The 27,305-nt window shown below is 43.9% G+C and overlaps 3 protein-coding genes and 1 pseudogene across 5 annotated transcripts; all 4 read right to left on the reverse strand.

Annotated features, from left to right (window-relative positions):
• Positions 1 to 1,342: 1,342 nt before the first annotated feature.
• LOC125528501 (uncharacterized) lies at positions 1,343 to 3,200 on the reverse strand (annotated as a pseudogene).
• Positions 3,201 to 8,057: 4,857 nt separating this feature from the next.
• Positions 8,058 to 10,714, reverse strand: LOC147981492 (F-box protein At5g49610-like). The gene is made up of 2 exons (XM_087517130.1): positions 9,778 to 10,714; positions 8,058 to 9,041 (listed from the first exon to the last, which is right to left on the reverse strand). Exons 1-2 carry the CDS (start codon positions 10,707 to 10,709, stop codon positions 8,726 to 8,728), a joined length of 1,248 nt encoding a protein of 415 aa, XP_087373256.1. The 5' UTR covers positions 10,710 to 10,714; the 3' UTR covers positions 8,058 to 8,725.
• A 754-nt stretch (positions 10,715 to 11,468) lies between these two features.
• LOC147981493 (uncharacterized) lies at positions 11,469 to 12,254 on the reverse strand. The gene has a single exon (XM_087515983.1). It carries the CDS (start codon positions 12,252 to 12,254, stop codon positions 11,469 to 11,471), a length of 786 nt encoding a protein of 261 aa, XP_087372109.1.
• Positions 12,255 to 16,060: 3,806 nt separating this feature from the next.
• Positions 16,061 to 26,576, reverse strand: LOC125528503 (E3 ubiquitin-protein ligase BRE1-like 2). 3 transcript variants are annotated; one of them, XM_087513985.1, is made up of 20 exons: positions 26,440 to 26,533; positions 25,621 to 25,681; positions 25,368 to 25,529; positions 25,196 to 25,283; positions 24,857 to 25,087; positions 24,585 to 24,752; positions 22,951 to 23,144; positions 22,768 to 22,851; positions 22,542 to 22,661; positions 22,276 to 22,462; positions 22,017 to 22,177; positions 20,875 to 20,946; positions 19,965 to 20,041; positions 18,961 to 19,155; positions 18,025 to 18,097; positions 17,849 to 17,935; positions 17,244 to 17,381; positions 16,866 to 17,068; positions 16,607 to 16,769; positions 16,061 to 16,402 (listed from the first exon to the last, which is right to left on the reverse strand). In XM_087513985.1, the coding sequence occupies exons 3-20, from the start codon at positions 25,527 to 25,529 to the stop codon at positions 16,271 to 16,273; spliced, it is 2,535 nt and encodes an 844-aa protein (XP_087370111.1). In that variant the 5' UTR covers positions 25,621 to 25,681; positions 26,440 to 26,533; the 3' UTR covers positions 16,061 to 16,270. The 3 variants fall into 3 exon arrangements, with proteins under 3 accessions (XP_087370111.1, XP_087370110.1, XP_087370112.1); XM_087513984.1 differs by lacking the exon at positions 25,621 to 25,681 and having other exon boundaries at positions 26,440 to 26,576; XM_087513986.1 differs by lacking the exons at positions 24,585 to 24,752; positions 24,857 to 25,087; positions 25,196 to 25,283; ... (1 more) ...; positions 25,621 to 25,681; positions 26,440 to 26,533 and adding an exon at positions 23,673 to 23,989.
• Between the last annotated feature and the right edge of the window lie 729 nt (positions 26,577 to 27,305).

The following is a 27,305-nucleotide window of genomic DNA, read 5'->3' on the forward strand; positions in this document are numbered from 1 at the left end:
TGAGATTCAGAACTCTGTACTCATTTCATTCATGCCATAACAGAGGGGATGTCCCTTCCCCGGGCTCCCTTGCAGGTGGGTGCACTGACATGTCCAGAAAACTTATGTAAGTATCCGAATCTAAATATCCCACTTAGAAATGGCAATTGCGCCATCTGTTGGAATGTTTGATACGCAAAGCGCATCTTAAGCTTGTAGGCTACAGCTGTGCTACAGGGTTAGACCATTCTTGGAACGTGCACACAAGGGAGCCTTCCAAAATAGATGAAACATCGCTGCATTCATGCCCATTTCTTGAGAGAACAAGTCAAGGCACACCAAATTAACAAAAGGAAAGGCTAGAGAGAAAACATGAAACCTTATTGGATCAACATGTCATCGAGATCACTATCCTCACAATTGAAAGAAGATTTGTCGGCGGCTTATTAGCAGAAGCTGGAAGGCCAGCTGATAATCTAGGACATTGATGTCATAGCTCAGAAGCTGCAGACGAAGCACTCCTTCAGAGAATCAGAACTATCAGCCTCAAGATGAAAAAAAAGCTTCAGAGGAGGAAACCTAAACAACTAGGGTATGATTTTCTTTCTCAAAAGAACTAGTGTATGCTTCAGATATTAACTGAAATTGATGATTTCGCTGGCAAGCATTGCAAAAAGTTTTTAAAAAATTCCTTACTGAGCTGAAGATCCAACTTACCACTACCCGAAGAAGCCACCAAACCTAGGCCCCCAAGAAACAGGGCCACCCAGGAACCCAGACCCTCCAGGAGGCATTGGACCCCCATGGATGTACCTGTACCTGCCGCTCCATGTATGATCCTCACCCACTGGTCAGTCTTGTCGATGTTCCATGTTGCAGCTGCTATTCTCAACTCCCTGCCTACTATTGCCTTGCATTATCAGTACAAATGTGAGTTCTTGATTCTCCGGCCAGTGATCATTCTACACAATTTAATTTCATGGTATGGCATGATCTAATGTTAGTGTAATCAACACCTGTATCCTCGGAACAACATATAAATGTGTGCTAAAATAGAACACCTTTCGAGCAAAAATATGTGAAAAGGCTGAATCTACAAAATCCATCTAGAAACAGCGACCAATTGTGTCTGAATCATTTTTATAAGCAACACAAATCTTAAGTTCTTAGCAGCCATGGCGAGCTTCAAAGCACAGCCAAAGTTCCCAACAGCAGTTGTGTTACCAATTTTGTTATACCATTCTGCAGCAGTGTCCAGAAAATCCAACAACAAACAAGCTACAAAAGGAAATATTAGACTCATAGACTCCAAGGAGCACTATAAGAAATAGATGAACATTATAAGTCCTCCTGCAGCATAGAGTTGTTCCACAGGCAACGGGTAAGCAAATGTAAAACCCGTTTCTTGCCTAGAACAAGGTGTTGCAGAATTACCATAGAACAATGAGGCACGTCATATAATCATAGATTTAGTTGCAGAGCTGAATATAGAAAAAGGGGAAAGGTTGAGCTGACATTCTCTACTGCAGAAAGATACTACCTCTGTAACTTTTTATAAGACGTTTTTAGAGTCTATGACAGTGTCAAAAAACGCCTTATATTAAGTTACAGAGGGAGTAGCATCAAGCTAAGCAGTGGAGCATTATGTACATATCATGTCCTAATTAAGATAGCTAACAGTAATCCCATCACAGAAGATAACACCTAGAGTCTTGCTCAGAACAAATCAAGGCATAACCAAAATAATAACAACCTATAAAACAGGAACCCTTTCTTAGCAATGCATACGATACGATAGGCTCAAATGTCATGCAGTTCATCAGCGCCTTGTGTGGTCTGCTGCAAGGCCAGTTCAGAATCCCGGATGCTGATGGTGTAGCTTGACAGAAGCTGGACGATCGTGAAAGGACGGTTGCCAATGAGGACAAAATGCTTGTCCCGCTTCACAAAATCGGCAGCTTCCGAGATCCTCTCAGCTTTCCGGTCCTTGATATTGTACTTCCAGATGTGAGCAGACGACCCGTGGTGTTCGGTGTAGTAGATACAGTTTGCCTCAATCAATGGGAACATATCAGCATCCACAACAAGGCACCTATGATGACCAATGAAGATGGCATGGTTCAAGATGCTCTTCACATACAAAAGCTCGCCGCTCTCGAATCTTAAAACCTGGAAGAAATGTTGTCCCTTGATGGCGACCAGCTTCTGTCCACGGAATTCCATTGGGAAACACCGGGCATCGTTTGCAAGTCCCATCTCAGTAGGATCATCGGAGAAAAACTTCAACAGATCAACGCAAAGCGACTGCCCCACTTCGTAGATCTTGAGAGCCATGCCAGTTGTTCTGAGTAAATCCCACCAAGGACCAACCAAACCAGCTCCGGCCGCCCTCCGGAAAAAAACTATAAACCAAAAGCGCGCACTCTAGGTCTAGGGTGTCAAAACTGCTGTGAGGACTGGTCATGTAGTACATCTTGCAACACGAGTGGCAGTACAATGTGAGCAAGGGCGAAGAGAAGTCAAAGCAGACGGCAGCGGTGACCTGAACCTCGAGCGGCACAGTCGCCGCCGTGAAACGGATGATCTCACCGGTGAGAGGGTTGAAGACACAAGCCGCGTGAGGAGGGCTCCTGTCGGCCAGGACGAATAAACCATGGGGACTGGTGGTGACGACATAGTAGTCGCGGAGCAGCGGGAGCTCCTTGTGGAGGAACCGGCCGGTGGCGGTGTTGACCAAGAGGCGGCGCGTGTCACTCTCGAAGACCTCGTCGAGGACGATCCATAGGCGAGGCCGGAACCGGGAATCAGAGATGCTGTTCCTGGGATCGTCAGTGGCGGAGCGCCAGTTGTGGCAGACGGCGCGCAGATCCATGTACCAATCTAGGTTGTTGGTAGCGAGGAATGAGTCGGCGATGTGACCCACGATGTCGTACGGGAGCGAGGACCAGTCTGCAGTCGCCGTGGCCGGAAGGACTGGTGAGGTTTCCAGGCAACCGGGGTCCTTCTTCCACCTCTTGGCTGGCGGAAGAACTTCAGCGGGCGCGGTTGCCATTGCTGCACACTCTATTCCGGATCAACCAATGCCCTAATCCTCGCTGGGGTAGAAGGGGCAGGGCATTGCGAGTGAGGGAAAAGGACGGAACTTTGAAACAATCGATCAAGAAATCAAGAACCAGGCAAGAAATCAGTTACCAGGTCAGTAGATTAGTAGACCAGCGGCAACGGAGTGGATCAAATCGAGGAAGCACGGAGGAACGGACCAAACGGATTTGGGAGGAAAATGAGGAGGAAGATGGAGTATTTTTTTTCAGTTTTGCTAAAGCATTTTTTTCCCGGAATCGATTTATAAAAAATCTTACGTCAGGTTGTTGGGCTCCCGTCGCGAACGCGTTCATCTTCGTCCGTTTCGCTGCACGAATCTTAGAGCAACCGGCAGTGCCATGTCAGATCCGCCGCCGTTCGCGCTAACCGTCATCCGTCACGAACGCTCCCCACCGGCGCACGTCTTCCCTTTTTCCCGCCATCTTTTCAGTTTTCTCCCAAACAGTCCGCTCAGTCTCTCTCATTTCCCCTCTCGCTTTCTTCTGATTGGGGCGATTCCGCGGCTAAAGGCTCGCATGTCGGTGTCGGTCGCCAGAAGTCGTCGCCGTGTCGCCCTCGACTCCGCCGCACCGGCACTGTTCAACTGCGTGAGGATGAGGTACGCTCACTTTCCCCTCCCCTCCGCCCGCATCTGCTAGGTGTGTAGTTATCTCCGTTGTATCTGCCCGCAAGATCCTCGAGTTGGTCGTGCGGTGGCAATGGCGAGACAACCGGTTTCGTGCCGGTTGCGTCGTCCTCGGAGTCCGTTTCGTGTTTTGTGATGTTTTTGGCGTTTGCGTCATCACCAGAGGCCCTTTCGTGTTCTTGTGCTATGTTTTGTTGCTCGGTATGCTGACACTGTAGGGTTTGACCACATAGTTTAGTTGGTCGGAGACGCCGATTGCAGTTACGGCCGCCGTAGATCTGTGGAGTTGGGGGTTTCCCGTGTTGTTGCTGCAATTCTAGTCACCGTGCGCAAAGGAATCAAAGTGTACAATTTATTCTCATGGACATGACAAATTTTGATTTCAGTCGAGAATTTTTTTTTTCGCTCTGTTTCTTCCATTCGTACAAATAGTGCTTTTGGTAGATTTGTGTCCATGGCAAAAATTGCTTGCCGTCCATGGCAAATTTACCAACCCTTTTTTTGGGTGCCACTTTTTCCTTGTGGAATTCTCATGTCATGCTCTCTATTTTCACTCCCACTTCATATTATTTTTGCGAAATGTTAAATAAATACGTTGAATGACATATCGCATGTGCCATCTACAATAGTTATCTAGCCCATGTTCTCCCTTATCTCTCTATTAGTCCAATATTAGGGTTGTTTATAAGGACGTGGGCCATGCATGTTGATCCTAAACCCTAAACCTTAAACCCTAACCCTAATTGTATATATGGCACTAGATGCCCGTAATACAACTGCGTTGCATCAAATCTCGTTCTACGTCATATCAGCCTACCTCACGATCCTGGGTGTTAGAAGAGTAGGCCGCAACAATCTTGGGGCAGTTAGCAGAAGCAGAGGAGGTAGAATTCATGCAGAAGAAGCATTCGTCAAGAGTTAGAATCAGAGGTACATGTCTAAAATAAAAGCTTCAGAAGAAGAAAGGTTATAAAATAGTGTATTCTTTGTGGCTCACATATACTCCGTATATTGCACGTTGATTATTGCTGAAAGGTGTATACTTGAACAACTAACCATCTAACTAAAAATTAGGAGGAGGATTTTGGGGGTAGCTATATTTATGGCTTTATCAACCCTTTTATCATTCTTTCAATCATCCGGTCAATGGCTGTGTTGATATGTTGTATCCCGCGATAAGCACGCATTGCATGTGCCACAAAGTAAAGAGTACTGCACCTACACCACCAACCTCTATTTGTGTGCACAATGCTTTCATTATATATACCACACTAACCTTCACTTGCCTGAATAAGGTTCTCTTCTCATATGTACAATTTCATCTTCAACTGAATAGTCATCTAGCTTTATCTTCACATGTTGGTAGCACTGGCTCATTTCATAAAAATAGGTGCTGATCAAAGAGAGGTTCTGAGGAGAATGTGAATTCAAAAGATGTGAGAACACAGGGGAATACGAGACATTTCTCTTCGTCTTGTTAATCTGAATATGGAGCCCAACCTGTCGTGTGTAATGTCGGTATCATATAATTTTCGTTTTCTCCTGGTTGTACATTTTCCATGGTTTTTCTGATAAAATGTATTTGTGCAACTGAACTAAAATAATGTATGACTATGTGCTCCCAAGGATGTAAGTTATCTCGGTTGAGGTCACTGTATATCCCTGTTTTCAAACAATCAAATTTTATGCATGAGTTCCTGGGCATGCAAGCTGGATTAAAAGTTAACTCTCCAGCGGTTAGATCCCATTGTTTTTTTCGAAATGACAGTTATCCTGCATTCATTAAAAGAAAAAGAGTTGCTCGGTTAATTAGGGAAAACTGAATGAGAACCAGATTGCCCAGTTAATTATGAAGAATCGGGCGAAAACCAACACACGCGCTGAGCGGCACACATAAGAAAGCCCACGCACACCACTACAAAGAGGGCCTCGGCGAGACAGCACACACACGTCATCGTCATCACTCCTTCCCTAGAGGCGTCATCACCATCCCTACACTCTGAGCAAGCAACTCCGGCTTCGCCGTAGGCGATCATCGACTCAACCCACACCGCAGCGAACGCGTTAAGCTGCATGAAGATCTGCACCAAAGCTCAGCCACCTGCGGCCAGACAACGCAGCCACTGGCGGAGCTACGTGCTGCAAAAAGAGGCCGTGGCCCGCCCAGCACATAGCAAGTGCAGTAGGATATTTAGACTAGACTAGACCTTGAGTGCAAAACTATTGGGCTTTTCCTTCTATTGGCCCGCCCTTCTTCGCTACTGAAGCTCCGCCAGTGAACACAGCTCCGACTCTGATGAAGAACTCTGAAGAAGCCGACTACCGCAACCATTGCCGCATCGTCGAGAACACTCCTACCATAACCGTTGCCATAGAAGTCTGGTCGCCACAACCGCCGCCTTCCCCGAGTCCCGCCCGCGGACACCGAGCTACCAAGACAAAGCCCCCAAGAGAGAATACGACACCAAGGCGCTGCCATTGTCTGATCACAAATCAAGGGTTTCCCCCGGAGAGGCCGAGATGGCCGGATCCGTGCAGGAGGGGTGTGGCAGCAAAACAGCGATGCCCCTAGGAAGATCAACGACGGCCACAGCCGCCGTCATGGCGCCATCGCTGGTCACGGCTCAAGGCCAGGACAGGGTCTTCACCCAAGCTCCCACACCACCTCAGCCACACATTATCCCACACCGGTGCCAGCGAGCCCACCATCCACCACCACCATCGAGGCTGCCCAACGACGAAGAAGAAGCTTCGAGATTCACCGCAGCCAACCGCACCTCGCGGAGACCATCGATGGCCAACCACCAGAACGAGGTGCCAGATCCATCAATGGCCTTCCTGGCGCACAACCACCGGATGCAGCACGAGCCGCCGTGCCCTGCCAAGCACCATGCTGACGAGAACGGAGAAGCGCCACCCGAAGCCAAGAACCACCATGGTTCCCAACCGCGGCCAAGCAACAGACCGCGGCCAAGCAACAAAAGCACCGACGCGCCCCATGCACGCCACCACAACCGCTGAAGACCGGAGCCGCAACACTCGTAGTTGGGGCGCTCTTTGTCGACAACCGGGCCCCTGACCCGCGCATCACTAGGGCGTCCTCACTACGTCTTGCCGTGCCCCTCACGGACGAAGCCGCCGCCCTCACACCACCGCACCACAAGGCCGACAGTCTCCTCCAGGCATCGCCACACTTCCTCCAGCAACGAAGTGCGCCTGCCGAGCCTCCATGCCCGGCCCCGATCGAGCGCCGCCCACCACGCCCTGCGCCCGCGACACTCAAGCCGAGTCCATGCCGCACCAGGTCACCGCGAACCCACCGCCGTGCCACCCCTACCCCTGGGCCACCAGATCCGTGCCAGCCGGCACCGGAGTCGCGCCAGCGCGCTCGCCAGAGCCTGACAAGCCTTCCTGCAAGATCTGCTCTAGCGCCACGCAGAGACAAGCCCCGCCGCCACCCTAACATTTATCAAACAGGAAAAAAGGAACTCACATGGACGCAGATGCCAATGTGCATGCTACAGAAAACTGAATGTGAGTAGCCTCCAAATGTTGTGGATAGCTGAGCAATTACCAATGTCAGATAATACAGCCAGAAAGAAATGATTGGAGTGAACTTGAGACAATCTGCTTGAGACAGAATTCCTGGTGATGTGCTGCTTGAGGCAATCTGCTTTCGACCAATGGTACTCAAGATGATCTTGCACCGCTCAGAGAGAAAAAAAAATGAACATATGGCTGGTGGTTACAGAGTCTAAAGGGGTGCACAATCTGGGACCTGGGATGAACCATGATACACCTTTCTTCTGCTTATCACTTACCAGTACAAGTTCCATTTCTTGAGCCGATGTTGAGATCAACATCACATGAAACATTTGATTCCTTGAAATTGTTAGGAGCTAAAGTTAAATGATAAATATAGTTCCAAATGAAGCAACACGAAAGTAGAATTATAATATGTTTCAATACTTAGCCAGAGTTATAATGCAATCTTTCAGTTTAACTAGTGCTCTGAACCCTTGTATACAAAATCGGCTACAACTTGCTAATCAGCAAGGAGGATGATCTGTCTCATTTCATCGTCAGCTAAAACAAAATATAGAAACAGGAAACCCATGTATATTCGCTAAATTCTAGTATTAAGAAGATAGGTGGTCTCTGAGAAAGAAGATCTGATAAATGGACAAGTTGATTCTTCAATTAAATAAAAAGAGACAAGAGGCAGGTTGAACTGCTAACAAGCATTGAGTACTAAGAAGGCAACTCTTGCTAAGGGGGGAAAAGTACATTCTTCAGTTTAAGAAAACAGAGATACGAGTCTGAGCAATTGACAGACATTTCAAACGCTGGCCCAAAGGACTTGTATGCATCAACATCAACACTGATATTCTGGGTGTTACTCTTGTACTATATACCATCGAAGTGTAAACTGTAACCCCACAAACGCACACAATTCACCAGTATGTACATTCATCACAGGAAAATAAACTCACACAGACGCGCATACTGCAAAAAACTGAATGTGGGTAGCTGAGCAATCACCAATGGCACATAATACATCCAGAAGCAAACAATTGAACCCCACAAAAAATAGTAATTGGAGGGAGCTTGGCACAATCTGCTTGACACACAATTCCTCGTGATCTCCTGCTTGAGGCAATCTGCTTTCAACCAATGGTACTCATGAATCATGATGGACTTGCACTGCTTACAGATAAAAATGAACATGGCTCGCAGTCCAACGGGGTGCACAATCTTTGACCTGAGCCAGACCATGATAAACCGTTCTTTGGTTTATCAGTACATGTTTTCTCAAGCCGATGTTAAGATTGAACGTCACATGAAGTGTCGATTACTTGAAATGGATAGCAGCTAAAGTGAAATGATAAATATAGTTCCAAAAGATGAAACGAACTGACCCTCAATACTGCAGCTGACGTGGATACGGAGTGAGGCCATAAGAAGCACCACCACAGCCAACAACCCTCAGATGAAAGGATATGTGTATCCACCACATTATCATCTGATGAAAGGCGAGCCGTTCATAACATAACCCTCCAGTGTCGGAAAGAAGGCATGTGAAACTAGACTTTGTTTGAGCCGAAGTCGAGTAGGACGGAGGCCTTTGCGATGGAAACTGGCAACCAACTGGCCTTCCATGCCAACCTGAAGTAGCCAATCATCAAACCGGAGCAGCACGAGCACATCACTGTCGCATGACGTGACAATCACCTCCCAATGATGGTCAAACTTTCCACATTGCAAGCTGATCTCCGCAACCGGAAATTCGACCCGGTACTTTAAGGCCCAGATCTCGGCTTCGTAGTCCTGCATCCAGATGGCAACGGGGACGAAATTCATCGGGTTTTGCCTTCCCAAACTCATCCCCACGAGAAAATCGTAAACCCATCTCCGTCCCCATCACCGTATGCGGGGCTAGTTTTTCGCCCGTCCCCTAAACCCATCGGGTTTCGGGGAACCCATGAGAAAATAAAAATATTTAAACAAACATAGTGACGACAAAGAATAACATTTGAATAGCAAAACAAGCACATTTCAGCAGCATAACTAGAGCAAATTTCAACAAAAAATAATAGTAGATGGTTCAACAGCTATATAGAGTGCATTTTAGCATATTTAAACAACATACATAGTATATTTCAGAGGCAGCAAACATAACATAGTAGCAACAATGATATCATTTCAGCAGCAACATAGTATATTTCAGTAGCAAAACAACTGCAAATTTCAGCACAATACTCACGAATAACATCAGCTAAAAGAAGCCTATTTCAACACAACTATAGCCCATTTCAATAACGAAGATAAGCATATTTCAGCAACAAACAGGAGCATATTTCAGTAAAAAAAAAGTATTTTGCCGGGTTTGCCAGGTTTTGGGTTCAGGGACTACCGAAACGGGTGCAAACCCATGAAACGTGTCGGGTTGTATAATGCGTCCAACAACAGCCTCGCGGGGATGAAAAGATGCTCATCCCCGTCCCCTAATAGGGTAAAAACCCACGGGGACGCGGGTTTCGGGGCCCCGTTGCCAACTTGAGTCCTGCATCGCCCAGATTTCAACGCTTGTCCCTTCATAGTTGAGACTAAACATGCCAAGCATGTCACCCATCTCAAACAGGTCCTCGCAGCCAATTACAATCGGACATCGCATCGACCGGAACGACTCAGCAATGGTGTCAAATACCATTACAACGCGGTTCATGTACCAATGCAGGCTACCATGGAACAGGACAGATCCAGCTGAAATGTGTATCAATTCCTGTGTATCAGAGCACCCTATGTACCTTGGCAGCTGGCCGGAGCCTAAAGAGAAGACGTGGGCGCCATCTTGAGCGTCAGGCGCCATCGACCTCCGGAACGGGTGCAGCAGCAACCGGTACTCGCCGGTAGGGCCGTGCCGGTACATCCCCAAGGGCATAAAGCCATTAAGCTGCTGGACGGGAGCATACTGACGAGTTGCCGGGTTGTAGACGGAGTGCGTGCTGTAGAGGGAGAGGAGGAGGAGCCCATCGCAGGAGCCGTGGAGCACGAGGCCGTGGCCGTAAACGCTGCGAATGCCAGGTCGCGCGCTGTACTGGAGCTGGTCGGCGGCGTCGGCCCCTGCTACGTTGTCCAACGGAATGATGTCTAGGGAATCAACGACGTCGCCGGCGCAGTTGTAGCCGTGGAGGAGGGGGACGGTGGGCTGGCGGGCGTGGTGGGCGAGGAGGAAGTCGCGGGTGGAGGTGGCAAGGCGCCAGGCGCGGCGGACGGCGCGGCAGCGGAGGAGGGCTTTGGGGGGCAGGCGGACGAGGATCTCCCAGACCACGACCTCATCCGGGAGGCCAGGGAGGAGATGCGTCGCTGCTGCTCGTGCGGCCGCCGGCTGGGAGCTCATCCTGCTCTGCTTGTGTGTGTGTGTGTGTGTGGTAGTGACGGCGGCGGCGGCGGCGGCGGAGTGGTAGGTTTCCCTCTCTCGTGGAAACGAACAGAAATGCATTTGGGCTGGGCTTAGCGTACCTCGTTGAGATGAAACCGGCTGGGCCGGGCTCAGGTTCCTTTGCAAACTCTAAATTTACCCAGAAACCTCTATGCTCGAAAAAAAACCCTTCCTCTCACCAAGGGGTTGTCAAACTTATCTTGCCAATTCTGAAATTTAAATCCTTAAGCTGGAACCTGATCTCACCCATCGATTGATCTCGATCCAATGGTCTACGTTGCAGAGATTCACGTCTACAATAACCCAACTCCAAATATTGTATGCATGGTCCCTTTTGGAACATAATCTTCACCAATGCTTAAGAAAAAAAAAACAATCCATGGAAGCGGAGTTCATCCCCAGCAGTGGCGGAGCTTCAGAGAAAAAGTTGGGCGGGCCGGTCCTAAGGAGAAAACTAAAATTTTCAAATTCCACAATATATATACTACTCTTTTCGATCCATATTATTTACTCTGCCCCAAAATGTAAGACCATTTTCGACACTACGACAAGTAACATGATGGAGGAAGTATTTGTTTCGGTAGGCATTAGTCAGCGCACAGCACTTTTGTTCATCAACAGGGTGAAAGACTATTCGAAGTGCTACAGCCAGCCTATAGGAAAATTGGTATGGAGTGATAAATGAGATTTTTTGGGAATATACAAAATACATGAGTTAATTACACCTCGGGTACATAAACTTTCGCGGCGATAACGAATCCATACACAAACAAAAAAACCATAAAAGTCATACATTAACTCTGATGCGGATTCGTTTAGCTACAAAACACATGCAAAGTGGACAGATGGGCTGCCACGCACGCAATTAGTAGACTCCACTTCCATCAAACCCATAGCAATAGGAAATATGCAGTCATTTGGGTCTATGCCCACTGCTATCAGTAGTTGGCCTTTGTACCTGCTCTTCAAGTGGCAGCCATCCATAAATATTATAGACCTACATCCCTTTAGGAACCCTTTCTTGCAAGCATCATAGGACCAATACAGTGATGACAAATGGTCCTTTGGGAGTGCATCATCTTTCCCCTTCACCTTGGTTGTTCTGACAATAAATTTGCTCCCAGGATTGCACCTTCTTAGTTCTTGGCCATAATCCCATAGCTCCTGGTATTGCTCTACTTCATTTCCATGGATGATACCAAGTGCTGCCTTTTTAGCTCTTCCCAGTTTCATTTTATTGGGCATCAACTTGAACTCTCTCTGCACTTTGTTCCCAAATGTTGTGAGGTCCATTTTCTGGTTGTCTCTAAACTCATCAAGGAATTTATGTGTAAGAATCTTAACAGTCAGACACTTGGAATCAAAGTGTTTTTGGCATGTGTGATTGTCATTGTACTGCCTTATTACAATGCTTCCAATCCTATTGTCCTTTGAAGCTTTAAGTAGCCAAGGGCATCCCTGAGAACACACTGCATTAAGCCTCTCACTCTCATTTCTTGGTTTGAAAATTTTGACTATGTTCCTCACAGTGTATGCATCCAATGCCATCCTCAGCTCTTTCATGTCACCAAACACAAGCCCTACTCTGAACACTGGATTGTTCATGTCAACTTCTGGATGTAAGCCCTAAATGTGTGCTGCAGTTTCTCAAGTTCTGCTTTGGACAGGTTTAGATCATCATCATCTAAAGGATCATCCTCTGGTACATATCCTTCCTGTTCATTGTAGTCACCAACTTCTGCATCTACATTCTCAAGGAATAGATCATCATCCAATCTTCCACACCATAATCACTCTCATCAAAATATGAATCAGTTTCCTCTCCTTGCTCTGTTGTTGTTGTGCCATCTCCTTGCTTTGTTCTTTCTGTGCCATCTCCTTGCTCTGTTCTTGTTGTGCCATCTCCTTGCTCTATGTCCTCTGCATGTTGTCCTTGCTCTCCTTTCTCTCTATCATCTGCATGTTCTTCTTCCTCTCCTGCCTCTCCATTGTCTTCTTCCTCTATTCCTTCAGCAGACCTTGGCAATTTCCTTGGAGTAATTACCCTTGGCGGAGGGGGGCCCATCTAGGATCACATCATCATACAAAGTTCTTATCTTGTTCTCCTCATCCACTATTAATAGCAGTGTCTTACATTCTTTGCTTGCATTGACCATAACAGCAATGACCTCTTCAGTATCCACACAAACAAGGCCATCTACTATGTCTTTGCCTGGCAAGCACTAGTACACTTGCAGATCTGGATAACCATGGGAGTAATCCAGCTTGTCCATGCAAAACTTCAACATATCTAAGGACCAAGTGTCAGCATGACAATAGTCAAATTCACAATAAGTGCTGCCAATATATGATCTGTTCACTCCTTGCCCAATAAATATGTTCACTCCTTGCCCAATAAATATTCCATTGTGCTCAAACGCTACAGAGAACAACAGAGATTCTTCTCCTGAAGTTACTGCAAAAAAGACAAATTTTTTCTTTAGACTCTGATGCAAAACACAACAGTAAATGAAGTCCTTTTGAGTATATAGTACATCAATAACTAATTAACAACATTTAACATCACTTAATTGAATTCTCTGCAACATTTATAGACAACATGCACTTAACTGAATTCGATAACATTCACTAACTGAATTTTGAAAGCAAGTACATAGCAATATCTGAATTTCGACAACAAGTACAGAGCAATTCACACCCATAACAGGGCATCCATCACAGTAATCACAGGGGGGGGGGGGGTGCATACATCACAACAATCAAAACTTCCTTCAAATCCAAGAACAACCCCTATATTAACCCTAAATTAAGCCCCAAATCATCACCATCGGCAAGCCAACATGGAAAGCAACGAAACAACAGTAATCGTCCTATCGAATGCCTACATTCCCTTCATCGCATGAATTGCGTCAACAAAACATCAATCTTTCCACCGAAATCATGAAGAAACCTAGCCCGATCAAAACCCTAGGACAAGGGGGCAACCCAGCAGGAGAAGAGGTCGATCAAGCACATACCGTACTCATGAGGGATCTCCCCGGGCCCCCGTAGGAGCGGCTCCATGCCGCGTCGATGGGCGGCAGCGTCCAAACCGGCGGCGTCGACGCAGAGAAGGCGACAGCGTCGACGCAGAGGCAGAGAAGGCCAGGGGTTAAGGAGGGTTTGTGAGCACGGGGGCTAACCGCACTTGTACTTATCTGGATGCAGGGACCGACCTACAAATATTTTACCATACCAGGGGGAATGTAGAAAAGTGCCCAAGGCCAGCCGTGAGCCTTCTCTTCCCACGTGGCAGCCCAGTTGGCACGTTTTGGACTGTTTTGTACCTAAACGTTACCGCATCAGAGTTGGTGTATGACTTTTATGGGATTTTTTTGTTTGCGTATGAATTCGTTACCGCCGCGAAAGTTTATGTAGCCAGGTGTAATTAACTAAAAAATACATTGTGCGGCTCAGCAGCCAGCAAAGCTCGTTTCAGACCTACATTGCCGTGCTCCTGGACGGCTCTGGGGGCAAGGGACAGTGCTGGCTGCATGTGCGACTCGCCGCAGGCTGCTCGCAGCCGTACATGCTTGTCAGTCGCAGTTCGGGGTGCTGAATAAACTGCATTTTAGTAGACTGGGCTGGGTTCTGAAGCACAGTTAAAATAAAATGGGCACAAATCCTGGGCAGGCCATGGCCCAGTTTTGCCCTAAGGAAGCTTCGCCCCTCATCCCCAGTAACCCGTGTGTGTGTGCATAGCCACCAAAAGACGGACAACGGGTAGCAGCATCCCCACCTCTTCCTCCCCGCGCCGGCCACACCGACAACAACTCCACGTATGTTGCTTCGCATTCGCCGCCCCAACCCTACACCATCAGCTACCGCAACCAGTGGCCGGTGGCTGATTTAGGATTTCACACCGGGGAGGGGGTAGACATTTCTTACAATACCCAAATTAGCATGACATGTATAGAAGTTACCAAAAGCACAATAGAAATAGGTCACACAAAGAAGCCTTGTGCCCCTTCCCTTAATTATGAGGCTTTGTTAGTGCCAGCTCACCACGGCTCAACTGCTATCTTAGGGTTGGATGATCGGTACCTTCTTTCCCCTAGCGATTACCATCAACGATGGTATGCCTGGTAAGAACTAGCAAGCAATTTATATTAGTGAATAAAAAATATATCATGTTCTATATATTATTGTTTTCAAATGTTATAAGAGTTTTTAAAAAAATACTTTGTTCAAAAGTAATTAAAAAATACTTTTAACATAAAAAAGGTTCTTGTGTGTCAAATAAAATGTCCGTGCAAAAACCCAAAGATATGTCAATAGCTAAAATGTTTTGTACATAACTATTTGCTTTCTTTAGATAGCTTTGTCTCTTAGAAAAATATTCATATGTTCAAAACATAATATTAGTATGTCAACTAAATTGTTTGCATGACTTTAAAATAAAATTTTGCCAACTACAGAAAAAGCTCTGCACCATGTACGAAAAATGGCCATGTATGCCAAATAAACTGTTCATGAAACTTCTAAAGTATGTGTTGACAGATATGAACAATATGTTATTTTACACCAACAAAAATGGTCTTGTGTATCTATAAAATGTTCATGTGACTTCTAAAAATTATTCCAACACACAAAGTGAACTTTTTTCCTTCTTATTTCAAGTACTATGATAAACTATTGAACTTCACTTCTGAAAAAAGTGTGGCAATCATTCAAAATGTTATTTGTTGTGTTAAAATTATTTCACTTTTCAAAAAATATATACACCTGTGAAAACATATATTACTTGAACATTTCATAGAATAACATCAACAGACTATGTACTGGTAGAACCCATTTAAAATTGAAGCAATAAGTAGAAGGGGGAAAAGAATGAAAGAAAAAACAAAATAGAGAATAGGAGAAAATATGAACTGAAAAGAGGAGATATCACAAATACTGGAAGGAGGCAAAAAAAAAAACAAGAAGCATCATCTGGATAGAAGTGGTTGGTCACCTCCTGCTTATAGTTTTTCAAAGCTTAATACAAATTGCGACGAAAGCCTCCTGAAGGAACTACGTGCACAGTTTTGTATTCTGGTCACTACTAAGGGTAATACATACTCCGTAGGTGACACTGGATCGTCAGTGGTGTCTAAATAAGGAGAAGGCTAGTAGTTTGATTATGCATAATTTGACTGTAATGGCTGACAAAATAATTATGAAAGAATTGCCAGTCAAGCTTGCTCATCTTCATGTATATTTGTTCTGCAGCAGGACAGGAGCTTCTCAACTCCAGCAAGAGCAGCTTTGAAGACAGAAACAATCTTCACCTTTTAGTCATTTCTTGTTTATTCCTAACTCGCTTCAAACCATCATTGCAATGGCCTCGAGTAGAGGCAAGAGATCACCCAGCAATCAAACATCACAGGCGGTAAAGTTACAACAAACTTCATTTTCACTTCTTTGTTACTTGTTCATTTATCTTAGGTTTTATGACTTCTTTGCTGGATCTAAGCGCCCCCACGGGACAACGGAAACCATTACATATCTACAAGAGACAAGCATGGAGAGCAGATGGATGATGATGTCCAGAGGCACCAACGACCTACTACCAGGTCATCAAAGGCAAACTCGCCGAGACTTCAGATCTTCACCTCTCGCACGTCGTTTTGCCCGAAAGGGGTGCCACAGCCTGGGCACTTCCGGTGGCGTAGCTCAAGGTTCCTCTGGATACATGTCGAGCAGAATAGATGGAAGCATTTGGTGATCACAACCTGCCAGCAACCAAACAAGTAACAGAAAGCTAATCAGCATTCAGCAGTACATGGTCACAGGTTAAAAAGCATAACAGAGAAACTGGAACTTCGGTCACATGGAAATAAAAATAGCTGTATAACTCAGCTTCTACCATCTCGAGTCACATACAAATCTGCATCATCCAAAAATAAGGTTGTGCAATTCAATTAACAGTGAATTACCTCTTTGGGTCGGTCAAAGCACACGCCACACTTGAGAATAGCCTTGCATTCTTTTATCTCGTCCTGGAGCTTCTGGATAGTAGCCTCTTCGTTCTCGGAGGTCAGCTCCGCGACTTCATTCTTCACCTCCTCGTATTCTTCCTCGAGCTTTCTCTTCTCGCTTCTATAATAAGATAGCAAGAGAATGTAACAAGCCCGGGTGGCATTACAGCAAGGCCAACTTGGAACCAAAAATTAACACCACACCAGCAAGCCTAACCTCTCACGCTCCAGCTCCGTTCTGAGCTCAGCTATTTTTTTCTGGTTTTGCTCATATTCTTTCTCAGAGGATCCAACAACGGACCGAAGCCACTTGAGCTCCTTCTCTGCTTCAGATACCTCCAGCAGAGTCTTTTCAATGGTAATTGCATGATGCCTGTTCTCTGAAGAAGTTTTTATAGCTTGTGCGACATAGGCTTTCATCTGTAAGGTTTATTCAAATAAAGACACTTCAAAACCAGCTCAGTGGTAAACACAGACACACACAGAATATATATATTAATACAATATAATATCCGCTTTGACGTGATTTTCAATTACTGTTGGCAGACAGCAAACTGAACCATAAATAACACACAGGGCATGAGTCAGAGATTACCTGCTCTTCACCACGGGAGAGTTTTTGTTTAGATGACTCCAGTGAACTGTTAACCTGATGGAGTTGCTTCTGTAACAAATGCTTTTCAGAGAGAAGGGAAGCAGAGGCTTGCTTTGTCTTCACACTATCTGATACTAGCTGTTAGATGAGAAACAAGTTACTGATGGAACCAATAAGAAAAACAAACAGTGTTTCTTCTGGCAATTCAACAGAGTATAAATGATGTGGGGTTAAAGTGCCTGGTTAATAAGGCGATAAGGCAAGGTGATGCACTGGACTACTGCCCCAGCATCTGAAGTGCTAGAGACGTGCTGCAAGGACACACTATATGAATCAACAAGTAGCAGCAACTGGAGTAACTTCTAATAGATAGAGATGGAAAAGGGAAAAGAGAAATACACCAGGCCACCTAGCCCAACAGCCGCAGCTGTCACCATGCTTGTGCACATGGAGCATGTAACAGGATCCTAGTGGTGTGTTGCTATATTGAGGGGGGTGCCATGCCGCCAGCAAAGAGGAAACGTCGGTGAGATAGAAGCACGGATTCCACCACATAAAGCCCAGCAAGCTGGCAGCGAAGAGCTGCCCTGGTATCAGATACGCACCTTTATGTTAAAATCATCTCTGTCGGCAACCTGTTGAAGAAGATGCTGGTTTTGTGTCTGCATGTCTTCATATGCTTGACCAATTGTCTGCAGTGACAGCATCATTTGCTTTCAAACACACACACACACACAAACAAAAACAAAACTGCTGATAAGAAAACTAAAAATGAGCTAACCTCAATTTCAGAGATATAAGCATCTCCTTCCGCTTCTTTAATTCTTATTGCCTCCTTGAGTTCCAGAACATCTCTGCAAAACAGATCATACAAGGGATGAAGCTGCGGAGATGATACAGAATACCAAGTTCTCATTGAACAATAAAATATCTACTGGTTCACAAACATAACATATAGTGCCAGCTGTAGGAAAATATAAAATCTCGTTTAAACTACTGATCAGTAGAATTAGTTGGATAATACTCCCTCTGTTCCTAAATATAAATCTTTTTAGGATTATTGAGTTCGAATTAGGTTTTAACCTAGTTGGCCAAACAGGACAGTAAGGCACAAAATATATGTATTACTAGCTGGTGCAGGAACCAGTTGCAGGAGTTAAACTGGAACCTAGCCAGCTCTGATTTCACCTGGGCTGATTAACAGCTGCAAAAAAAAAATCCAGTTTGTTTGTGCATTTTGAGCCTATGAGTTTATTAAGAATTTAGTAAATGGAATTTAGGAACAAGGTGTATATGCTCGGATTTCCAATGGAAGTTGTCATCAAGTATGGGGGGTTAAGGGAGTGTATTGGCCATTGAGCGGCAAAATGGGCGGTTTTGAAACCTATAAAGGACTATGTTAACCGTTATTAAATAGTACTCCATACATTATTAATTGACGCTCAAACGGATGTATCTAGACGTATTTCGATGCTAGATACATCCGTTTGAACAACATCAACTAATTCTGGACGGAGAAAGTATGTATTTAACACACTCAACATTTTTAACGTCATTAATAGCAGCAACCAGGATGAAACAACTGCAATAATTAAGATCCTGATCACCTCAATGGAAAACTCGTTTGAAATAGCAATCCAAGTAAACTGGAGAACTATTTCAGTGCCAGTAAACTGGAGAACACATATCGAATTGTCACTAGGAGAAGATAACTGACCTTTCAGATGCATCTACATCGGTCCTTAACTCTTCCAGTTCTGCTTCAGCAATGCAAAGCCTTCTCTGGCATGCAGTTTCGGCTTCATTTGCTGCTTTTACACGAAGCTCAAGACTATGCTCCTCTAGACTAGTTCTCAAATATTCAGCCTGCTTGCGAGCTCGATTTTCTGATTCCTTGATCTCTGTAATTGTCCTAGATTCGCAGAGTAAAATAAGAATCTAACAAATGAAGCAAAAATATTTAGTATGCAAAATTGATGAAAGCTGTGAATTGACAATCATTCTATGGATCGTTTTCAAAGGGGAAATCAATGGGCATTTGGTAATGGAGGAAAGCGTAGAGGTAACCAACTTATGGTTTTTTTTCCATTTTTTGAGTTCTTAGCCTATATGAACTAAGATTTTTATTCCTTGCCGTTTTGAACATTTTATTTTCAGCGATCTAAACTAGTATATTTTTCTTTCGGCATTTACAAATGTCACATAGCACCTATGTCAGCTAGTGTTAGCAGATTGCATCCAAATTAACACTCTCATCACTGTTGAAGTGTATATGTGGATTGCTTAGCCCTTTCCATCAGTTTGGACTTCTGGTTGAGTTGGCTAGTGCATGAAGCTTAACAATCACATGTTTTAACAACTTGATAGATTTAACCTGACCGCAAATTTTCATATGTAAAGTATATAGCTGAAATTGAGGATTAGAGTAAAGATGGACTTCTTTTAGGCATACAGTAGAACAGGTTTATTCAGAAGAAAAAAATGCATTGAATGATAGTAGAACTTTAAAAAATGCATTGAACATGTGTAAGGGATGTGTCAACTTTATCTCTTGTTCCCAAGGTGTGGTAAACTGTAAATCCCAAGTAAGTAGAAAACATTTTCTAACAGAGACTTTCAAGAATCTGGTGGACTACGTGATCATCTAAGAGAACAACATAAGTCACAGTCATAAAAAATCAACACAACTGATAAGTGATAACGATAACAATCAAGTCATACCTCGACTCAGAACATTCTTTCCCATACATATCCACAATAAATTCCAACTCCTGATTTTCCTTTTCCAACGTCTCAATCTGTTGAAATTTCATTCAGAAAACATGAATGGCAATCCAGACACAGTGCAAAATTGCAAGAGCTTGGCTTCGGACCATTGAAGGGCAATACTTCCTTGTTTTTCTTAAGAAAATGGAAGATTTTTATATTTATGCTCATATATGTAACCTCTCTTAGTTGCATATTCACTACCAGATGTTTGTTTGCCCACAAATGTTTAAAATTTAAGGGCACATACTGTTAGTTGCATATTCACTACCAGATGTTTGTTTGCCCACAGTCGGAAAATAACAACAATTTCAGGTAGCTAGTTGCAAAAGCTGAATATACACCAATGCTTGAAAGACTAAGAACTAACTGTTAATCCATAATATATTTTCAGAAACCAGGTATCAAGCAAGGTCTAATCGTGACAGATCTGACCTTATTTAATGACAAGTAGAGATAACCTAATGGTGCATGCTGTCTCTTTTTAAAGAATGGCTTTGTTATAGAGCAAGGACTAAATCTTCACAGGTAGCATGTAGCCTAACGGACATGTAGACTAATCTTGACAGATCTAACCTTATTTGATCATATCTCACCCTAACGTAACTAATTTTATATTTCCTTTTATATAATTGGCTTAAGGCCCAAGCTACTTGTTCTCCAAGTTGCTCCTTTGGCCATCTATGGGGTGAGTCTACGCTAATAAGTAATAACCAATCAGATATAATTGCTTGTGTAATAACTCGAAAATTTCTCTGAGCTGAGAGAACCATGGTGGAGGGAAAAGCAAACATCTTCAGATAACGCAAATATATCTCAGGCTGTCAGCACAATTAGAAGATGAGAGATTTTCATGATACCATACCAATTCTTTGAGGGACTTGATCTCAGAGACTTGTGCGTTGTATCTATCAGATATTTCCTTCTGCTCACTGATCTGAAAATTGGAGATACTTCCGTCAGATGTTTCGATTATGCTAGAGGTCTATTCACAATTTCTCAGGTATAGTTCAGAAGATAAAACTCTACGGAAATAGTTTGTAAATAATATTGTTTGAAGATCTAACAATGATCCTAAAAACATGTAACAATGCAAGCATGTAACAGCATCAAAGTACACATGAGTATACCCTAGAGTATTGAGTTAATCCTGTTTTTTGTAAATAATCACCCAGCTTTAATAAAGCAGAGATAGCCTGAAGATAATATAACCTTTCTCTTCACTTCTCATTTTGGAGATCAGACACGGTCTCTGATACACCTAATTAACTATTACTTTTCGTATACTTTAGAGATAAAATGTTCAGAAAAATGACATAGAATAAATTTTATGACAAATATATTTTGAGTGACAAACATAAACACTTCTGCATACTATATTGGGAAAAGTAAACGTACATACAGAGGTGGTTGCTTGAGCTAGGTTTTAGATACTTGTGCATCTGGAAAACTTCTCAAAAAAGTCACATATGTGCATCTGTTAGAACATGCTATATTTTAGATTTGGTTGGTTGAAATTGAGTTGGTTATGTGCTAGCAGTCGACTATTTAAGTGATGACTTTGCTTCTTTGTAGAAGGCGATCAGTAAACAAACTTCCCTTGACCAGCTATTTTAGTGTTACTACCCCAACTGGTAACCCCTTCAATCTAATGTCATTCTACCTTAATCCATCTTATTCCATTTCCAACCCCTTGTTCAACTCAGCTCATGACACGGTAAGAATGGACTAGTTCAGGTATGTGGTGCTTGCTCTTTGTACTTAATCTATATGTCAGATATATGAATGCAGAAAATATCCTATCAGATAAAATCAATGCAAAGTGAGTAAATGTGTACAGGGATCACGATGAAGAAACATAAATGATTTATTTTTCATTACACACTGTGTGGCAATCTCACTACCAAGTACAAACATGTTAAGTTTCAGTGACATTCACAGACATGGCAACAGATGCAGACTGAGATCCAGTTTGGAAACATCAATAGATCCAGATCAATGACATACCTTCTTAGCTAACAAGGTTCTCAACGATTCAGCTTCTTCACGTAATGCAAGTGCTTCAGAAGCCGCATCCTTTGATCTATTCAATTGATTCTCCATCATTTCCATCTCTTTAGAGAGTGCTGCAGCCATGACATGAATCTCATCCTTGAAGTCTTTTTTACCTAAACAGTGGTGGAATTGAGAACAAAGTATATATTACACTGCAGAAGGAGGTAAACCCAGATCTCGATTTAGCAGCCACTGAGTCAGGCCTCAATACCTGAATCTTGCAATGATTCCTCAACTTTGATCTCAAGATCATTCTTCTCAGCCATGGATTTCAGAATCTGATGTTCCAGTTCTTCGATTTTGGCCTCATAAGCGGTAATGGATTGTTCAATATTGTCGACGGATTCTCCTTTTGCACACATTTCTTTCTCCCTTTGCAAGAACTGGTTCTTATCATTCTAAAGTCAAAGAAAGGAAAAGCTGGTCAAGAGCAAATACCTTGCAAAACAACAGCACAACAGAGGAAAAGCATATTACCTGTAATACTTCAACCAAACCCTTGTATCGTTCTATCTCAGCATTCATATGATGTAACTTGTCGCTAAGAATTGTATATGGTTTTGATGTGAAAATATAGTTATCATCTTTTAATTGAGCCTGCACACATAGCACCAGAATGCAAATTATAGGAATAAGAAGACACAGGATACAACTTGAAAGTACAACAAATATGTCAGCCATCCATTACAAAGAAGGTGCCAACCTGCAGATCTTCTAACTGGTTAGACAGTATTAGATTATCCTCTTGAGTCTCATGGAGTTCAAGCAGGCGGTTTCCTGCAAGGGTCTGCCCTCCATTGGACAAATTATACCATAAGATGAATGCTGAGCAGATAAGGCATATAAAAAGCATATATGCAATGGAATTCGGTCTGGTTAAAAGTACCTTAGCTTCGTCAACAGCATCTTTAAGATCTCCCCAGCCCATGTTTTCATCTGAAGATTTATCAGCCGAAACAGCACCATTCACAGCGTTTGGACCAGACATGTTCATTAGCGAACTTCCATGCCTCTGCAACTGGAGAATAACCAACTTCCGTCGACTTTCCTCAAGCTCTGCCATGGTTTCCTCTAGCTCTCCTGCATAAGCACATGAATATGGATTGCTTTGCTTTAGAATCAAAGCTTGACCAGTTTTATAGCTCAAAATTTGGAAGCACTGAACAAGATAAGGTTTTTTTTTGTTTTTTTTTGGCAAGGGTCTGTTAACATATCTTAGTACATTTCTTCCAATTGTATTGGGAGCAAGTTTTAGCACAATTAATCCCACAAATTATTTCCATATGAAATATGCAAACTGTGATGCAAGGTCAATCTTGTCAAGAATGCAAAGCCGAGTTTGTTATGAAAAGGGGCAGCTTTAAAGAAAAAGGGACCAGCCAGGACTAGTCCTTGGCGGCATTCTTTAATAGAAGAGGCAACCTTAAGCACCATGCGTGCGAGCCGAGACTCGAATGTGGTTGGGCTGGCTGCGCATCTGCGCGCCTTGCCAACAGAACAGTGCTTTGTTCTAAAAAAAAGGGGGGCGGGGACAACTTTTAATCATCCAGATGACAGAAGGAAATGGTATGTTTTAAAATTAAGCCAAATGCATTAGCGTATTCTTACCTGATTCGCGATTTGCTGTTCGGCTTCACAATTCGCTACCTCAGCCCGTATGGGTTCAATAGGCGTTGTACATCTCCGATTCACGAATCGGAGAATGGGTTCGGCAAACCAGAGATTGGGGTTCGGCGAATCTAAGGTCGCGTTTGGCAAATCAGAGATCGGGATTTGGCGAATCAAAGGTCAGGTTTGGCAGATCTCAAATCAGAGATTGGGGTTCGGCGAATCGAAGGTCAGGTTCGGCAAATCAGAGATCAGGGTTCGGCAAATCGGAGGTTGGGGTTCGTGAGCAATAGATCTTAGGCACAAACACTAAAGTAGCACATGGTTCTGCACACAGAAGCATTGGAAAATAGGCAAAGCAAGAAACGGGCCTAGTCAGCCCACGCAGCCCATAAACGATCCTGGGTCCCAACTACTAACTCCCATCCCTAATAAGCATCGTGACTGCCTACCCTACCGAGCATGGAGCGCCACCCCTCCAGTTTGTTTGATCTGCTTGCAAAAAGCTTTCCTTAGGGATTCTATCGACTCCATCTCCCTCACCTCATCCACACATGGTTCACGGCTATGGCTGCAGCCGCAGCCCATACCATGTCAACCTACTCGAGAGCACCCAATGGTGTCAACTCGATCTACTCGACATGAGATAGCTGCATTGCAATTCCTTCCATTTTTCTCTCAACCTCCTTGGTCGGAATCTAATGGTCCACCTGAATGATCGGTCACCACATCCTTACCGGTTGGCACCGAACTCGAACCCCAATCGAGATTGGGGTTTTGGGGTTCGGAGGGTGGTTTAGTGAATCTGGTAACTACGGAGAAGATAATAACTGTGAATGCCCAGATATGCACACGAGACAAAAGAATTTAACAAATATATCAAATGAGGAAAGGAGTGACATTTTTTAACACCTGAAAGATGCTTGATTTCCTGCAATTCTTTCGAGTAGCTGCTTTTGAAAGCCTCAATCTCATCCAGATACCTTTTATGCTTCTCATTGACGATAGAAATAGCTTCACGGACATTGCCAACCACCTCTTTCAAGTGATCATTGTGGTTTTGGAGGGCAACAACAACATCTAAATTAAATAATGAAAGTTCAAGCAGATGGGTGGTTAGCAAATAATAAAGGTGCACTGAAAAAAATGGAGGGGAAAAGCCAGATATTACTTTTTGTCTTTACCTTCATTTGACTTCTCTCCATTTAAAGCTAATGACAAATATTCACTTCTAGCCTGTTGTGCAGCAATAGCCTCTTGAAGGGACCTCATCAGAGCAAGAGTTGCCGAACGGCGCAAAGCAAGAGCTTCTTCAGCGAATTCCAACAAGCTATTGTCGTCCTTTTTTCCATAATTGTTGGACTTCAAGAGCATGAAGAGAAAAATTTCCTCAGAAGGACATGACTCGATAGATTCTGAGCAACAAAAAAGAAAATACAATCAGCTAAGGCAACATGGCTACTGAAACAAAAAAGCACATCTCAGAAAGCAACATTGAACAGTTAAACAAATAAGCCAGCAACCTTCTGACAACTCTTCATGGTCAAGTGCAGGCAAATTATTCAAACCGCCACCAAATCGAACTCCAAGCAAGATTAAATCATCAACAAGCTATAATTAACATATATTAGTAAGAAGCATTACGAATCGGAAAAGAACCATAAAACAGAGTTTACACAGCTCAGAGGAAAGAACCTGATTCCACATCTTATCCAGGGAAATCAAAGTATTGTCATAAGAAGATTGTTCATTCCTCAACTCCTTGAACTTAGCTTCCAACACATGCATTTCAGACTTCTGTGCTTCCAATTGCTGCACCAACTTCTGGTTTTCATAATGAAGGGCTGTGGCATCCATCTTTTTTAAATAAATAAAAAACAGAAAGTTAGGTCCCACAACAGGGCACCAAAAAATTAACAGGTTTGCAACCAGATTAATGTCCACTAACCAAACTTTCCAAACTAATCGACCAATCTTATAGATGCAAGTATTCAGTCAGTCTTGTCGGTCTGCTAAAATTCCGAACCAGATTGTAAGTTGTAACACAAATTTAACTTCTAAATGTACTAAATAACTTCAAAATCAAAATGTATCAAAGTTATAGAACAAAAAAAAAACAAAAATGTTAAACTGGGACACCCCCTACAGGTCAAAATTAAGAATGCACAGAGAAATAGAGGTAGTATGCCTGATCACAGCTTTATTTAATAAGCTTTTGCTATGCATACTATGTTATTATGTTGACTAATGTTTTGCTCCATTCCAGTTTGAGGAACTGTGGATAGTATCGTTGAGACCATGGTATGAAGCTCGGTTATTGGAGACAACAATCCGAGCAGCCATTTAATAGCATATAATGGATATGGATTAATGGAAAAAGCTTTGAATTTAGGGAACCAGTTATTGGAGACAACAACAGGTTCCCTAAAATTGCCCAGTGGGACAAGCAGTATGGTGAATGGCAGCATCCAAAAACTAGTCGCACATGCCACATAACATATATTTCCATGAACATGAATTGGGGAGAAAGGCGGGCAGAAACTTGAATGGACAGGCGTGGGGGAGAGAGGCCCGGGAGCAGAAGCGGGGAGCAGCAGAGGGGGGTGGGGGGGTGGGGGGGGGGGGGGGGGGGGAGGAGCAGCAGGAAGGGGGGAGTGGGTGATGGGGGGTACGGCGCAGGGTGGTCAGAGCATGGGATGAAGAGGCGCAGCAGGCCGAGGGGGGCGGCGCAGCTCGTCGGAGAAGGGGGGCAGGGAGGAGAGCTTACCTGAAGGTCTCCGCCGCCGTGAATGGGGAGGCCGCCGCCGCCGCCGTCGTCCGGTTCTTGGAGTACTTGGGTGTGGGTGGTCCTTTTTCCTTTTCTTTTTCTTTTTTTGAGGTGAGGGGGTGTGGATCTCGGGCACTGGGCAGAAATTGCTGGTTCCTGTTCCTGGGCTAGCTAGTGGGCTGTTGGCCTGCTGCCGATGGACTGGACCTGTTAGCATATCTGCCATATGCCCATATATGATTTTTTTTGTTCTAAAAAATATATGATTTTTTTAATTCTCTCTCTCTCTCTCTATATATATATATATATAAATTTTGCAGAAAAATTTGGGTGTACATCTGTACACCCATGACCTTTGCTGGATCCGCCCTTGTGTGCAAACAGTTAGTTCCTCGGTGAAGTTTAATGGGAAGTTATCAGACCGTTTTTCTCCCTCACGAGAACTCCGCCAAGGTGACCCATTAAAACCATTTTTATTCATATTTGTGGTTGATTCCTTGTCGTCTTTGATTCTTGATGTCATTGAAACAACAGGTCTTATATCGGTTGCTAATATCTCATCTCTTGTTTGGTGATGATACATTGCTATTTTTTTTAAGGTTCTGAGGTACAGGCGAACATTGTAAGTGATGTGATGCATAGGTATGAACGTGGGACAGGCCAACTAATAAACCAGGAAAAGTGCAGCATATTGTTTGGTTAAAAATGTGTTGCATATTGGGCGGCAGGATTTCGAGGACCAATACTTGGGACTACCTGTACCAGGGGGGAGTAAGGGGTATTTTCAATCCCTTCAATAAAGTTTGGCCAAGATACTTGTTGATTGGTCAGAGAGATTCATGTCCTCGATCGCGAACGAGTGTTGA

This window comes from Triticum urartu, chromosome 3A, assembly GCF_056163025.1.
Source record: "Triticum urartu cultivar PI428250 chromosome 3A, HENAU_Tu73, whole genome shotgun sequence".
Taxonomy (NCBI): domain Eukaryota; kingdom Viridiplantae; phylum Streptophyta; class Magnoliopsida; order Poales; family Poaceae; genus Triticum; species Triticum urartu.

What these genes read in the sequence shown, in the direction of transcription:
- LOC147981492 (XM_087517130.1), bottom strand. Translation starts at nt 10,709, where the DNA reads ATGCATTTCTGTTCGTTTCCACGAGAGAGGGAAACCTACCACTCCGCC. An exon ending in ACAAGCGTTGAAATCTGGGC is followed by an intron (nt 9,042 to 9,777) that starts GATGCAGGACTC and finishes CGTTGCCATCTG; the next exon opens with GATGCAGGACTACGAAGCCG.
- LOC147981493 (XM_087515983.1), bottom strand. Translation starts at nt 12,254, where the DNA reads ATGAACAATCCAGTGTTCAGAGTAGGGCTTGTGTTTGGTGACATGAAA.
- LOC125528503 (XM_087513984.1), bottom strand. Translation starts at nt 25,529, where the DNA reads ATGGATGCCACAGCCCTTCATTATGAAAACCAGAAGTTGGTGCAGCAA. An exon ending in ACCAGTTAGAAGATCTGCAG is followed by an intron (nt 22,662 to 22,767) that starts GTTGGCACCTTC and finishes CTATGTGTGCAG; the next exon opens with GCTCAATTAAAAGATGATAA. An exon ending in AAAGAATGTTCTGAGTCGAG is followed by an intron (nt 19,156 to 19,964) that starts GTATGACTTGAT and finishes CTGCGAATCTAG; the next exon opens with GACAATTACAGAGATCAAGG.